Source organism: Hippichthys cyanospilos, chromosome 16 (genome assembly GCF_059441005.1).
Source record: "Hippichthys cyanospilos isolate Australia breed blue-spotted pipefish chromosome 16, RoL_Hcya_1.0, whole genome shotgun sequence".
Classification (NCBI taxonomy): domain Eukaryota; kingdom Metazoa; phylum Chordata; class Actinopteri; order Syngnathiformes; family Syngnathidae; genus Hippichthys; species Hippichthys cyanospilos.
Window position 1 is genome coordinate 11,946,036 of NC_142384.1, and position 13,906 is coordinate 11,959,941.

The following is a 13,906-nucleotide window of genomic DNA, read 5'->3' on the forward strand; positions in this document are numbered from 1 at the left end:
AAGTGCACGCACATTGCACCATGGGCGATTTTTCTGGTTATCTTACTCATGCATGATGCTTCCCGCAGTTTCTATAGTTCATGGACAAAAAGAACCAAACAAAAACCAAAAAAAAAACAAAGAGAAATTATTTATGCGTACCAGCAAAAAATACACCAGTAAAGGCAATAGCACTGATGATTTGTCTCTCACTGTTGCGTTATCGTACGAATCTTGTGTTGGTGCATTACCAAACATCTTCACTTTTAAGTGTTAATGAATTTCGCCCAATTCGTAAAGGTACTGCGAAACTTAGAAAAAAAAACTCGGGTCTATAAAAATCATGATTTTTACTGACCTCTAGCGGCCAACAAGAAATGTATTCACCAGTTTCCTGTGGAGGCGTTACCCAAAATGCATTACGTTTTCAAAATGGCGTCCTTCAATGTTAGTTGAATAGAAGAACCATAATAAGTAATACTAATAGTAGTTGAAATGTCGCACTGTATTCTGGACAGAAATATGAAACTTTTTCTTAATTTGTCGAAAATCGTCCATAAGCCATTTTCTTACGAAAATCCCGTTCGTTATCTGAGCTTTTTGGCAGACAGCGGCTTGAAAGCTGAGGGGGACCTGCCACCTGTGATAGTCGGGTCAAGCCGGGCTCTGGTCCAGAGACTCGGAACACAGGTGGAAGTGAGAACGGCCTTCATCACAGAAGAGGAGGAGGGTGAACTGCTGCGGGAGCTGGAGCCTGGTTTGAAGAAAAAGCGTTACGAATTTGATCACTGGGATGATGTAAGTATTGATGATGATGATGATGGTGATGATGATGTGGTACTAGTGAAGCCTAGCTGCTATGAAACCAAATGAAGACTACGACTAAAGTCACACAACATAACGTTAAATATGGTTATAGTAGTGTAATCAGAATTACATATTTGTTAAGATCTGTATTTTAGAAAATCAACCTGTTACAGGACATGCCACTACCGTGCATCGTTTTTTGCAATGAAAATATGTGGATCTCAAACTTATCGAATAACTTGAAGGAAAAGTGTGTAAAAACACAGAAAATGCCCCCAAACTGGGATGAATTTACTCATAAAATAGAAAATAACAAATTTCAAATCAAAATTAACTTGCCAAAACAGTGGTAAGTATCAACTAATGTAATTTAACAAACAGGCAATTTAACTCAATAAAATACACTCATAAGTGCTGAAACGGCCACGTTTCTTATTTAGCCATCAAAGTAGCAGTAAAACAGTAAATGTGATAATAAATGATCATTTCCAATTCATTAAACAACAAAAACAAACAGCCAAGTTCCTTATTTAGCCATCAAAGTAGCAGTAAAACAGTAAATGTGATAATAAATGATCATTTCCAATTCATTAAACAACAAAAACAAACACACACACACACACACACAAAAACATTTTGCACATATGGTAAGGCTCAGTTAATGACAAATATTACTATTTTTTTAAATAGAAAATAAATGTACTTAATGTAGTTTAGTCATCCATTAATTATAAACAAAATATTAAGTTCTGCCAATATGACTTAGCCATTGGTACACAACAAATGGCTTATGACAGTTGGTAACAAAATGGATGCATAGTGTATAGCCTGGATAACAGGTAACCAGCTAATTTGTTGTCTCGTGTCACTCACTAAGATTGGCCTCTTTTTCGGGGTACACACTTTCAAAATAATCATGATAACTATTTTTTGTGGTTACCTCCTTCAATTTAGGCTATTCATGGCTACAGAGAAACCGAACGTGTGACTTGGGGGGCAGCATGCCAGAGCATCCTCGCCCGTGTCCGATCTGCAGCGTTTGACTCTGGAAGCTCACTCCTTGGGCCCGTCCATGTTCTAGATCTAGACAAAAGCGGCTATATCAAACCTCACATTGACAGTGTCAAGGTGAAAGACATTCAATAAGATTTATAAAGACAGCTTATGGTGCACATGACTTGTTTTGTATAATTGTATTTTTATTTTTTACAGTTCTGTGGCAGCACCATCTCTGGGTTGAGTCTTCTCTCAGACAGCGTCATGCGCTTAGTCAAAGAAGATGCTCCCAGCGAGTGGCTAGACCTGCTGCTACCCAGACGCTCCCTTTACATTCTAAGGTTTTAGCACATTTAGTATATTACTTGGAGATGTACAGAGTTGCTGTGCCTACACTAATGTTTTTTTTCTCTCACATTATAGAGACCAGGCTAGATACAACTTCACTCATGAGATCCTAAAAGATGAGGAGTCTTTGTTTAATGGACAGAGAGTGCCCCGACAGCGACGCATTGCTGTTATTTGTCGGAACCTTCCGGCTTAAAACGCACTTCGGCTCAGCTGGGATATGAATTCTAATGGAGCTCCAAAGGTAATGTTCATTCATTGGACTTTGAAGTGTGCAAAACTGGTATTAGATGAACATGCAATATGATGTTTTGAGTCCTTATTTTCATGGATTATAAGAAGAGGGTTCTTCACAGTGATACAGGAATGTATTATTAAATATTATATTCCCTATTTCTCAAAAATGCAATCCTCAGCGAGTCAAGTTTTCTTTACAATTATACATTCTATGCGCCCTTACTATTTTAAAACATTGCATTCCGATGAATATTACAACTGTGCAACATGAATAAGCAGCAAAATCCAACTATAGAGTTCTGGGAGTGGCCATTTTGTCATCTGGCAACCGAAAATGGCATCAGTTGCTCAGGGCCAAGATTGGTCTATTACCCAAGGCCTGAACAGATTGTGGTGATGAGGTGCCCCACCCCCACCTCCCTTTAAAGTAAACAATCCAACTATTGCATTACTTTTCAGTTAAAAGAAAACTCTAAAGACTTACAGGATGCAGTTTTATTAGAAAACACAAAATCACCAACCAATCACTTCACGTGTAGTGGTTTCGCCCCAGGTATGGTGTCATTACAGAACAATAACAAAACCCTATACAGTAGAATGATTCTTTCACTTTCCTTGTGTCCTTGTTTATTCCAACCATCCATCCATTTTCTATCGCGTTTATCTTCAAAAGGATCGCTGGTGACCTGGAGCCTATCCTAGCACCAAGTTTATTCAGTGAGATAGAAATGCATTTTGTCATTAACGTTTTTGCGTTCCGGATTGAGACGCTTCAAAATCTGCGCCAACACGTTGACAGTTTGCTCACTGCTCAGGCCTGTACGCTTGGTTTGGAATTTCTTCAGCAGGTCTTTGGTGGTCATGGGTTTCCGGATTAGGTAACGGCGGACAGCGTCTTCTGTTAGCTGTACATCACTGTGGGGCCAAAAAAACAGTTCAAGCCAACTCCCAAACCCATTCCATTTATGTAAGTGTCTTTGCTTGATGAACTATGAGTAAGACCACAGTGAGATGTAACAGCACCTGGAACTAGGGGTAGATTTTCCTGATGGGGGTTGAGGCGTGCTCTTCCCAGAGGGAGCAGGGCTCTGACTGCTGGGATCCATCTTGAGCCTTTTGGCAGCTGGCGAGTCGGTCCCTGGGCCTTGCGTCTGTCTTTTACCTTTGGAAAGTGCAAGCTGATTGGCACTGGTACAAGTTGAAAATGCAGTTGTGATCATAACTTTACAAAGAAACAAAGTATGCTCTGGAAAGTACTGTGGGTTTAAAAAAAAACGTTTACTTGGTAGAAGTTGGGCCAAAAATATATTCAACCAATGCACAATAATATATTCCATAAGTGTTAATTATTTCCGTTCCCTCTTCGCATCATAAAGCTGACTGAGAAAATATCAGGATATGCAAAAGGCTGTAAACTGGACAAAAAAGTTCCTAGTTAGAAGTTAAACTGAAGTTTAACTATAAAACGTTGAGTCTTAGCATTTTTTTCCATTGACCAAATACTTCCATCAACATTTCTTCAAAATTATGGTATCTTAATTATTATAATTATTTTTCAATTCAGGAAAAAATAGTATGTGTACAGCCCAAAAAAAAATAGCAGTTTCCAAACTTTTGACTGGAACTCTACATGTACGCACCTTGCTCTAGTTTGCTGGCAGCAGCACGAAGTGTGTTAGAGGTGGCAGCAGAGTCTATCGATGGCGTCCCTGGCCGGCTGCCAGTTCTGGAACTTCCGGCAGAGCCGCGCCCACCTCCACGTTTTGGAGGAGTGCGCTTCTTCTAGAAGAAGACGGAACAAGAAGACTCATTTTGGATCAACGCAACCTCTTCAATATATTTTTTACAGCCACATTTAATCCAACTGATTCTCTATTTTGAAGCAAGAAAATATACATATTTATTCACACACACACACACACACTAACCACCATGAACAAAGCGGAGGCCGTTTCTCCCTCGATGTCGCTGTCGTCTGAGCTGTCTGATTCACCGCTGCTGTCTGAAGAAAATTTGAATGTTTTTTCATAGATAAACATGCACAAACCACAATATAAAAAGCATGCAAATATGCAAGAATTTATTTGTAACTACATTTTATAGACAGCTGTGCTCCTGTAAGGTCTCTACCTTTTTTCTTCTTCTTTTCTGTCTGTGCTGGTGTTTTCTTTCCTTCTTCTTCCTCATCTTCCTCCTTTGCTTCTTCCTCATTCTGTTTCTCCTCTTCGCTCTCTTCCTCGCTTTCTGATGCCTCATCGATTCCTGTAAAGGGGGAAAAAAACCTTTCAGCATATGTCTCATGAACTATATCTTAAACGTTTGGTCACCACAATTATTTTGACCTTTAGGGAGGTCTTCTCCTTTACTGGGCCTTCCTTTTTCAGGTTCTTCGTCTGAACTGGTTATAGGAGACAAAATTGTTGATTTTACATTCTGAGAGCCATATTCTTGCTTACATAATAATTCAGTAGCTCTCCAAAGGGTATGTGTGAGCTTCTAACAGGGTTTTCTGCAGGCATCCACAATGTTATTTCTAACAGTACAGTCTTCTTTTCAAATTAGGGCCAAATTAATTGGATCATGAAGAACCTTTGTAAAACTTTGTATGCCTTATTTTGTTCTTTTATATGGATGTACATTGTACACAGTGAGCTGTCAGAAACAAAACATTGGAATTGCTTCATAAAATATGCCCTGAAACTTGAATAAATCAGACATGATGCATTTTTTCAATTGTAAATTGATTTACAATTAAAAAAATATATCATGGTCGAGGGGAGTACTTAGCTGAAAAAAAAGTATTTCATATGGGGTACATCATTGAATAAAGGTTGATCCATTGGTCTATTTTAAGTCATAAAGCAATCTGACCTGCTTTCATCTGACATGTAATCCACCTCGAGACCCTCGTAGTCACCATCATCGCTGTCTTCCAAAGCCTCTTTGTCCTTGCTTTTCTTCTTCTTTAATTTTCCTTTCCCCGTTTCAGTCTTTGCTTTTGTCTTGCCTTCCCCTTCTAAACGTGGGAGCATTTTGATTATGCCGATATGTTGCATATTTGCATATCCACAAACAAGGAGTTGACTTCCCCTCACCTTCGCCCATGCTGTTGTCACTGTCATCACTGCTCATCTCCAAGTCATCTTCCATATCGTGAATGCGCAGGTCACCCCCTCGACCTCCTGCCTTCTTCTTCTTCGTCGCTTTCTCACTTTCCTCCTCCTCCTCGTCACCCTGCGTTTGCTCGCGTAGACGTCTCTGAAGCATGATGCTGAAGTGATTCACTACTTTGTTCCTCCTGTGTAAGTTGTAAAAATGTAAGAAAAATCTGAACATCTCACCATTCAACCCCCCCCCCCCCCCCCCCCCCCCCTCACCTGCCCCACTCCTCTTCAGCCTCCTCCGCTGTTAGGGTTCTGTGCTTTGCCACCGGAGTAAAATTGTACCAGCCGTGAACAGGGAAAGCTTCAAAGGCCCCATCAGGACACTGCGTGAAGATGTAGTAGGATGCATTTTCTGTGACGCCCCCCTTTTTCAAACCTTTGAACCTTTCATCAACAGACAGAGTTCAGCTTTAGCTGTTAAAGTTTAAAAGCAAGTGGTAAAAGAATTACATGTTTTTTTTTCATCTGACCTTTTTCCAGCCTTGCCGTTGACTTTTAGAATCCATGGCTGGTCCTCGACTTTGAACTCACGAGTTACAATGCCAAACTTCTTCCGTCGTGCCTCCTCACGCTGCTTTTTGCCAAACTCGCTGCCAGCTGCACCCTCGGGTGTCTCCTCCTCACCATATATCTTCCGAGCACTCATGTCTCTCTCCATGCGCGCCTAAGGGAAGGGGTTCAGAAATGTAGCATTGAAAATCTTGGAAATTCACAACAATAGATGATTTGTCAACACTAACAGCTAAGACCATCTTTCTAGTAACTAACTATATTGATCCCAAAGTCATATTTTTACGTTCTCCTAAGTGTCCAGGCATTAAGTACCAGGTACTTACCTGTATATACTTTTGAAATGTTACTTAATCTGTTTGGCTAAACGACGGTCTAAAAATTGTCTGTGACTACAAAATTTCAAAGAGATTTTACTGTCACATGTACAGTATGTATGCTTGCCAGCTATTTAGACTGTGTTTACACTTTTATGCGCTCCGGTTTATGGCACTTAAAAAATGTCTCAGAGATTTAGAAGTTTTAACTGGGTGGGATGACAAACGGTCAGCAATATTGTCATTTTGAAAATAGGTTTTAGTCATTAGCCGGCCCGTCGATGACTAACCGACGGACAGTCCGTTAGTACTGATGAAATGCCCCATTCTGTAAATAAGAACCTGGGATTTAATGTCTGGACTCATCAGGATTATTGTCAGTAAACAATTACTTCACTGACCTGTGTCCATGTTGAACAGTTGACTTTATCTCCAGCATTAAAAGCCATTATGTTGTATTTCTTGCAAGTATTTCTGGTAGGGGGAATGCATGTACAAGAAACATGTGAGATGTTCAAACCAAATTGTTGCAAATATCTCAAAGACAACACCCATATGACATTTGATACAGTACGGAATAATGTGTATATGCTGCGCTACTCACTTGGGGACTCGCACAATGTATTCAGTGCCTGAAGAACTGCTGCTCCCCTGCAACACAATCATTTTCTTTTGCAAAATATTCCACCCATTTGGCCAACTGAGTGGCTTGTCAAATGTATTATACAAAAATAAAAATAAAATGGACTTGTTCCGTCAATAAAAGAGGTCGTGCTGATTGGAGTTAGAGAAGAGCACTATAATACCAAAGCATAAACAATTACTCACCAATGATGCCATGATTCACTGTTTTGACTTCAACTTCCAGGTACACCTCAAAGAGAAAAATTAAAGTAGGACTTAGAAGCTGACTTATGGCTTTTTTTCTCAAGGGCTGTGTAAATAATAAATATGCATCTTAGGGCTTAGATTTGTTCATTTAACTATGCCTGCGATATATAGTGACAGGCATAACAATTACATGCTACCCCACTAGGTGGCAGAAAATGCAGTAAATATTTGTATCCACCTGTATGTTACCAATTCACCTTCATATTAAGTCAAGGCTTTCTACATAGCAACTTGTGTGTGTGTGTGTGTGTGTGTGTGTGTGTGTGTGTGCGCGCGTGCGTGTGTGTGTGTGTGTGTGTGTGTGTGTGTGTGTGTGTTTTAAAGGCCAAATTTCACACAGTAATTAATTTGTAAGTTGATACGACATCACAATTACTCCAGCATTGACCCTTAGTATGGAACATTTGCTTTTGTGTTGTGGTATTTATTTTTGTGATGTAAAATGCGTGCCATGGCGCTATCAAGACTGTTAAATGGACTTAAACATTCGTATCTACTGCAGAATGAACAATGGAATTTTCTATGATGCAAAACCAAGAACTACTTGGTTACAGGTCCTCAAAATGTAACTACACTAGACAAACTAAAGAATATTTGATCCACGTTGTAAACATTGTTGTTAAAATTGTATTGTTGATTAAGAATCGATAAAACCTTATCTGTTTTGCTTATGGTCACCAGAAATATAAGAAATATACGACGAGTAGCAGGTATCAAAACAATACGATGCGGCGGCCCCTTTAGAAAAAAATGAATTACCCACCCCTTTATCAGTTTAACAATTTGAATATTATAATTTTACCTCCGTCCAAACAACAAAGATATCTGCACGGTACAATATGTACCGCCAACTTGAGATAGAGATTCTAAATCAACTGAACATCGCCGCCTCGGACCATGATGATTAAAATGTGAAATCTTACAAACAGAAACGACGAATCTTCACAAATGCAAAAAAAATTCGGTAGTTGCTCAAAGACCAAGCTCACGTTTCGTCCTTTACTGTTGCGACCGTGGGAAACACGTACGTACAAAGGTTCCGTAGTACACGTGATCGGGCTGGAAACTTCTTAGATGAGCCAAAAAAAGTTTATAAAAGATTAACATAATAAATTAATTAAAAAAAAGACGGTCATAAACAACTAAAATGCGTACGCATCCAAAATCTCGCTGCATATGAGAATGCATACGTTAAAATATATTTTAGTTAATGCAGACATTTGTAAAAAATGTTCAACTGCCTATTTACTATATTACCCTCGCTGCTCGTTATGGTTGTGACAAAACGTTTATACGCTGTCAAAGATAAATATCTCATAGTATGTGTGTAGTTTTTTTTTTTTAATCTTAATTTCCAAACACTGTTTATACATTAAAAAATGATCCTAGGACGATTACGGGTTTAATTGATTAAAAAGGGCATTTCGTCCAAAATGATGAGAGAACCGAAATCCATACTGAGGTTTAAACGAGTTTTAAAGTAAATTTAACATTCAAAGCTTTTGCTTTTGTTAAAAAAAAAAAGTCCGTCATACGCAGATGCGTACGCATCCAAATTCAAATTCTCGCTGCATAACCGTACGAGAATGCCTACGTTAAATTATGTTTAGTCAATGCAGACGTTTGTAAAAACAATGTTCAACTGCTTATTTTCTATATAGTTTACCCTCGCCGCTCGTTTTGGTTGTGACAAAACGTTAACAGTGTACTGTGATGTCCGTGAATTGTTGTTCAGTTGCGGGTTAGTGGGGAGGAGTCACTGTTGTTAAAGAGGTCAGGTGAAGTCGGAGGTACAAGGAAAGAGAACGAAAGGGGAACCGCCTTGTGTGTTCAGGTTAGTTAGAGCTATCGTGAGTTGCGGTCTACAGTAGCTCGTTCCGGGTGTGAAATATCACAATATTAAAGTTTTTTTTTAATTGAAAAATATATACAATACATTTTGTGTTATCTATTTGTGGCTTTCTGGCAGAGGTTATTAAAGCGAAGTTGCTGTACAACTTTTGCATAAAATGGGTTAGATGCAGTACATGATGGGGTCGTGCCCACTACCTAATATATCTAGCTCGCTGCCAGAATATTGTTTGACTCACCTCCACAAACTTTAACAGCATTTGCTTCAGCATTTGATTTAATAGCAAGCTTCGGGAGAGCTGTGTGAACATTGGCTGCTCACAATCATCTTTGGGTATTTGGCCTATGAAGTAAGAGTGGACCCACCTTGGTTTTGAGTTGGAGGTCCTTCTATTCATGCCTTCTGTAAAATAGGACATAGGCAGTAGTTTGCCGCTTTTCACATACAGCGGCACAACTTGTTTCTTGGACATCTAGGTCATTGAAGGTCAACCAGCGATTACTGAAGTTGTTCTCTTTCACAGCTGGATACATCCCATCACTTATATAATGTCCTACACGAGAACAAAAACATTAGCCCATTTCATTCTTCCCACAAAAGCTGTTTTTTTAAATGAATTTATTTATTTTTAATTTCACGGTATCTGTCCCAATGGTACAGACACGTAATGGCAAGATTTAAAGTTAGGGCTTACTATATTACCAATGAGTGTCTTTAACCAGTCAAAATTCACAAAATTCACATTTATCCTCACAAGCCCAGAGCACTGAGTACATCATTCAGCATTATTTCTGTCAAAACGAACCTAGGTTGTGAAATTCAAACATGACACTCACTAAAGCAGTAAGGATAAGAATAACACTATTAAACTGATTTTCTTACCACTGCTTGTTGTAAAGCCATGATGATTGATGAGGCTCACCAAACTATAGCAGGCCTTACCCTGTAAAGAACCAACCATCTGAATATGCACTTTCATATCTAAAGCTTGTTACTTTGAGTTTGTTTTTTTTCTCGTTACCTGATATGAAGGGAACATCAATGTCTTTGAAAGAGAAATAGGTTGTCGAACCTTTATTGACCCAAACACTGAAAAAAATACAAAGCGCTTCAGGTGCAAGACCAGCACTCTGTAGATAAGGAAAAAATACATTGATTAAATGAAGAGGGAGGGGAGCAACCCCGGACAGACAGACTCAGGAAATCACATTTTCCCTCGAGCTATTAACACTCAGAATTATCATTTTTAATTTTATTCTATATTATTTATTCTATTTATTTAATATGCACTAATTAAAGCAGCGCGTACAATGTTGTTCTATACCAGTTTTACAAGGTCAATGAAGACATTGTATTCTATTCTGTTCTATTCTGCGGTGTTCTATTGTTGAGTAGGGCGCCAGGCGTTGGCAGGTGTAATTAGTGGTGTAACGTGATGATGGAAAATGGGCGCCACGTCAAACATAACATCAGTACTGCCATGATTAAACATGTCCGGGTGGTTGTATAAGGCTACTAAACCCTTTCCTGGTTATTACAGGTGCTTTAGAGAGAAGGCCATTTTATAACTTAAAATGGACAGTCGTTTTAGAACATAAGTGGTGAGAACCACCACAAATTTCTCTGGACATCATCTTAAGTAATTTCCGTTGCCTCGCATTATAAGCGTATGACGTCAGTCTCATTCAAGGCATATATTCAGATATATTTCTATGTCTTTAGAAAGTCCAGACATTCAGTCCCAAATATTAATTTGCAGATTTTTTTTTTTCAAATATTAGGGTAAAGGAGGGTCTCAAAATAGCTGGCATTGAATTTGTTAACTGATTCAATGCCTGTCATTTTCCAAATGAAAACATAAATAGCTAGCTAGTTGCAGCAGATATTTAGCTTGCTAGATTGATAGCTTACTAGCTAGCTAGCTAGATGAGATACAGCAGATAGATTAAATGTAAAGTATCTGGGTTTGAATGTCTAATACTCGTAAGAGAAGTGTAAAAATATGTCTGGCCTTGAATTAAAGGTGAATAAAATTTGGTTTACCTTGGCACGGTAATAAAGGAAGAGGTTTGCCACGATGACTTGGATCCACACTCACATTGAAATTCGACTTGAGTCTTCTGCGCAAACGACAGAGAATAGCCTTATTTGACTTGAACTCATTGAATGTAATGTCTTGTCGTAGGTTACCTTCAAATAATTTTGAAGCATTTCTTCAACTGTTCCATATCCTGGTAGCAGATCCAGGGACAGGTTTGTAAATTCCTCTTCTCGAGTAAATGTGCGGTTACACCTGTTTTAGGAAGTACAGAACATTAGCAGACGAGGTTGAAAAGAAATGATTATACTTGTAGTAATACCTCAAACACATCCTGATGTTCTGCATCTTGAACACAAAGTTCTCCTCCACAGGACAGTTGTAGTATTTTCCAATCTTGGTGGCCAGTTTTAGCTGTACTGGCTTCAGATTTCTTATTTGATCAAGTACAGAGGCCAAAAATTCATGGGCATCCTGGAAATGCTCACAAAGATTCATTTCAAAATGAAAATGAAATATGAAACGTACTGTAAAAGAATGTGTTTCGATTCTTAAATGTCTTTACTTTCTGGCTGAGATCCTGAAACTCCGGCGCCAAGATGGAGACAGTGTTTTTGAATGCAAAAAGGCAGCGGATTTTGTACTCGATGTTACTGGAGCTGTGACATGTGCTGATGTTCATAAATGCTCTGAAGAAGACGATACAAAATGATATGAGTTGAGAGTGTGCCAGTAGCATTCAGATCTGCAACGGGTTTCTATACCTGACCTTATAAGTGCAGCCTCAGGACTTAAACTCCAGACTTGCTTCTGACGGTTGAGACCCTCAATGAAATCCCCCAGAGTCAGAAGGCTCTGCAGGCTGGCATTGATGTAGCAGATCTGTGCCGGGTTAGGAAGCCTGACTCACAAGAAAGGCAAAACTAAAAACCTAACTTTTTTTTCCAATTGATGTTTTGTGTACAGATGAACCAAAATAGGTTCTTGAGATACACTCCTAGTATTACAGACATATGGATGTTCACCCAAGATATTTGAACGACTGAAACCGGAGGCTTGGCTTCATGAATGTGGCCTCTATGGTGTCATCAAATTTTTTCTTCCTCATCTTCCAACTTATCTTCCTCTCTGCGAGGCCACCCAACACCATCGGCTTGTCCTGGCAAGACGAGTTAAGGCACTGTTCCTTTGTGTTTGGCGCTACCTTACATTTCTGTTGCAAAAAAAAAAAAAAAAAAGCTTTGGTTAGTTCATGTGATGTTAAACCTTTCCTTGTGGCAACGCTCATAATGTACCGTGTGCTCTTATGTATATATATATATATATATATATATATATATATATATATATATATATATATATATATATATATATATATATATATATATATATATATATATATTAGTGCTGTCAAGTCATATTTTTCTTTACATGGATCAGCAAAACATTGTTTGAAAGATTTTTATAATTTGTTTTTTTGATTGTATTTTTTCCTGTAACATACAAGAATCACAAAACTATCCAAAATGAACCGCGATTAATTACATTTTTCAACATTTTTTTTTACATTGCATTTCACAGATATTTACTTTTACTTGCAAAATCCTCAACAACAGATTTTTTGCAATAGCTTTCTTTGTTTAATCATGTTTTTTTTTCTGTAAAATACAACTGTTGAAATAAACTACTAAATCCGACTCAACGTTACACACATTTTTTTTCAGTCTTCTCATAGTCACTCTTAAAACGTCTCATAGGTTTAGTTCTGCCTATTAGCGCTACGCCTCAGCCGTGTTGTGTCTTTACACTACAATACAGAACAGTTGTTTGAACTTGGCGTAAACGTACATATTTGTTGTCTTTGTCTTTTAGTCTCCTATTTAGTTTGTTTGCAGGGTCAGAAAACTGCAGCTGCCAATTGAAGTAAATAGTAAATTGATATTTTTTTTGTATGTTTTATAATATTTTAAATATTCCCCAATACTCTCTCGAGTAATACAAATAATATATATAACAATAATAATATACAGGTAATTTATATAAGTAATGTTTATTTTGAATAAGGAGGTGGCAAATAAAATGTTTTTTGTTAATTTGATTTATTGATTCATTGACAAAGGATATCCAGTATTAATACTGAAAATAACAAGAATATTGTGGTTTTCTCAAATTTATTTATTGTTATTTTTTTTTAAATCCTACTGCTTGAAAAAATCCAAAAGTATAATCAAGCACTTTGCTCAAAGTCTTCTTACCCTCTGCCACCATCGTAACTTCTTTTCCTTGGGAGCGATGCCATCTTGGACGATTTCCCTGTTGAAGAAGAATTCCATTCATGAACATTGTTCGTATGCATTTTACTTGTATCGCAAGTCACAGTCAGTTTTTTATTTTATTTTTTTTGCAGTGATCGACAACCTATTTATAGTGCAATCATGAATTAGGTATTAACCCATTTACTGCCATTGACGACTACAGACGCTAAAGATCCGTTTTTCCATTTGGAATAAAATAACCTGCTGCAATAGCAGCATCTTGGAATGATTGAAAATCTAATATACTCACTTAAGACTGCTTTGTTCTTGATCAATGAGCGTTTGGAAGATGGCTATTTTCTGATTTGATGATGATGATGAAAGATCTAGGTCGCTGTCACTTGTGGGATTTATGATTTCGTGGTCTTCTCGAAAGGACACGCGGAGTGTTTTCTTCTTCGCTGGCCGGCTTTCACGCTCTTCCGCCGTGTCTTTGCGAGAGACGGCACGGT

General features: G+C 38.2%; 3 protein-coding genes across 8 annotated transcripts; 1 reads left to right on the forward strand and 2 right to left on the reverse strand.

Moving 5' to 3' along the window:
- The first annotated feature begins 410 nt into the window (after positions 1-410).
- On the forward strand, positions 411-4,359 carry alkbh7 (alkB homolog 7, RNA demethylase). 2 transcript variants are annotated; one of them, XM_088436380.1, is made up of 5 exons: positions 411-777; positions 1,741-1,914; positions 1,999-2,123; positions 2,206-2,374; positions 4,018-4,359. In XM_088436380.1, exons 1-4 carry the CDS (start codon positions 475-477, stop codon positions 2,324-2,326), a joined length of 723 nt encoding a protein of 240 aa, XP_088292506.1. In that variant the 5' UTR covers positions 411-474; the 3' UTR covers positions 2,327-2,374; positions 4,018-4,359. The 2 variants fall into 2 exon arrangements, with proteins under 2 accessions (XP_088292506.1, XP_088292505.1); XM_088436379.1 differs by lacking the exon at positions 4,018-4,359 and having other exon boundaries at positions 2,206-2,539.
- Positions 2,848-8,268, reverse strand: gtf2f1 (general transcription factor IIF, polypeptide 1). 5 transcript variants are annotated; one of them, XM_088436378.1, is made up of 14 exons: positions 8,173-8,268; positions 7,187-7,232; positions 6,963-7,009; positions 6,760-6,832; positions 6,002-6,195; positions 5,745-5,915; positions 5,463-5,665; positions 5,239-5,383; positions 4,710-4,765; positions 4,498-4,629; positions 4,299-4,369; positions 4,008-4,149; positions 3,391-3,529; positions 2,848-3,282 (listed from the first exon to the last, which is right to left on the reverse strand). In XM_088436378.1, the coding sequence occupies exons 2-14, from the start codon at positions 7,196-7,198 to the stop codon at positions 3,078-3,080; spliced, it is 1,590 nt and encodes a 529-aa protein (XP_088292504.1). In that variant the 5' UTR covers positions 7,199-7,232; positions 8,173-8,268; the 3' UTR covers positions 2,848-3,077. The 5 variants fall into 5 exon arrangements, with proteins under 5 accessions (XP_088292504.1, XP_088292501.1, XP_088292502.1 ...); XM_088436375.1 differs by having other exon boundaries at positions 4,296-4,369; XM_088436376.1 differs by having other exon boundaries at positions 4,296-4,369; positions 8,052-8,250.
- Positions 8,269-9,487: 1,219 nt separating this feature from the next.
- On the reverse strand, positions 9,488-12,224 carry LOC148410615 (ubiquitin carboxyl-terminal hydrolase 37-like). The gene is made up of 9 exons (XM_088437917.1): positions 12,165-12,224; positions 11,909-12,040; positions 11,705-11,828; positions 11,462-11,613; positions 11,292-11,394; positions 11,145-11,221; positions 10,123-10,231; positions 9,984-10,044; positions 9,488-9,654 (listed from the first exon to the last, which is right to left on the reverse strand). The coding sequence occupies exons 1-9, from the start codon at positions 12,203-12,205 to the stop codon at positions 9,491-9,493; spliced, it is 963 nt and encodes a 320-aa protein (XP_088294043.1). The 5' UTR covers positions 12,206-12,224; the 3' UTR covers positions 9,488-9,490.
- Between the last annotated feature and the right edge of the window lie 1,682 nt (positions 12,225-13,906).

What these genes read in the sequence shown, in the direction of transcription:
- alkbh7 (XM_088436380.1), top strand. Translation starts at nt 475, where the DNA reads ATGTCGCACTGTATTCTGGACAGAAATATGAAACTTTTTCTTAATTTG. An exon ending in AATTTGATCACTGGGATGAT is followed by an intron (nt 778 to 1,740) that starts GTAAGTATTGAT and finishes CCTTCAATTTAG; the next exon opens with GCTATTCATGGCTACAGAGA. An exon ending in CTCACATTGACAGTGTCAAG is followed by an intron (nt 1,915 to 1,998) that starts GTGAAAGACATT and finishes TATTTTTTACAG; the next exon opens with TTCTGTGGCAGCACCATCTC.
- gtf2f1 (XM_088436374.1), bottom strand. Translation starts at nt 7,024, where the DNA reads ATGATTGTGTTGCAGGGGAGCAGCAGTTCTTCAGGCACTGAATACATT. An exon ending in GCTGAAGAGGAGTGGGGCAG is followed by an intron (nt 5,666 to 5,744) that starts GTGAGGGGGGGG and finishes CAACTTACACAG; the next exon opens with GAGGAACAAAGTAGTGAATC. An exon ending in AGGAGAAGACCTCCCTAAAG is followed by an intron (nt 4,630 to 4,709) that starts GTCAAAATAATT and finishes CCCCCTTTACAG; the next exon opens with GAATCGATGAGGCATCAGAA.
- LOC148410615 (XM_088437917.1), bottom strand. Translation starts at nt 12,205, where the DNA reads ATGAAGCCAAGCCTCCGGTTTCAGTCGTTCAAATATCTTGG. An exon ending in TTCAGGATCTCAGCCAGAAA is followed by an intron (nt 11,614 to 11,704) that starts GTAAAGACATTT and finishes GAGCATTTCCAG; the next exon opens with GATGCCCATGAATTTTTGGC. An exon ending in TCCTTTATTACCGTGCCAAG is followed by an intron (nt 10,232 to 11,144) that starts GTAAACCAAATT and finishes CCTTATCTACAG; the next exon opens with AGTGCTGGTCTTGCACCTGA.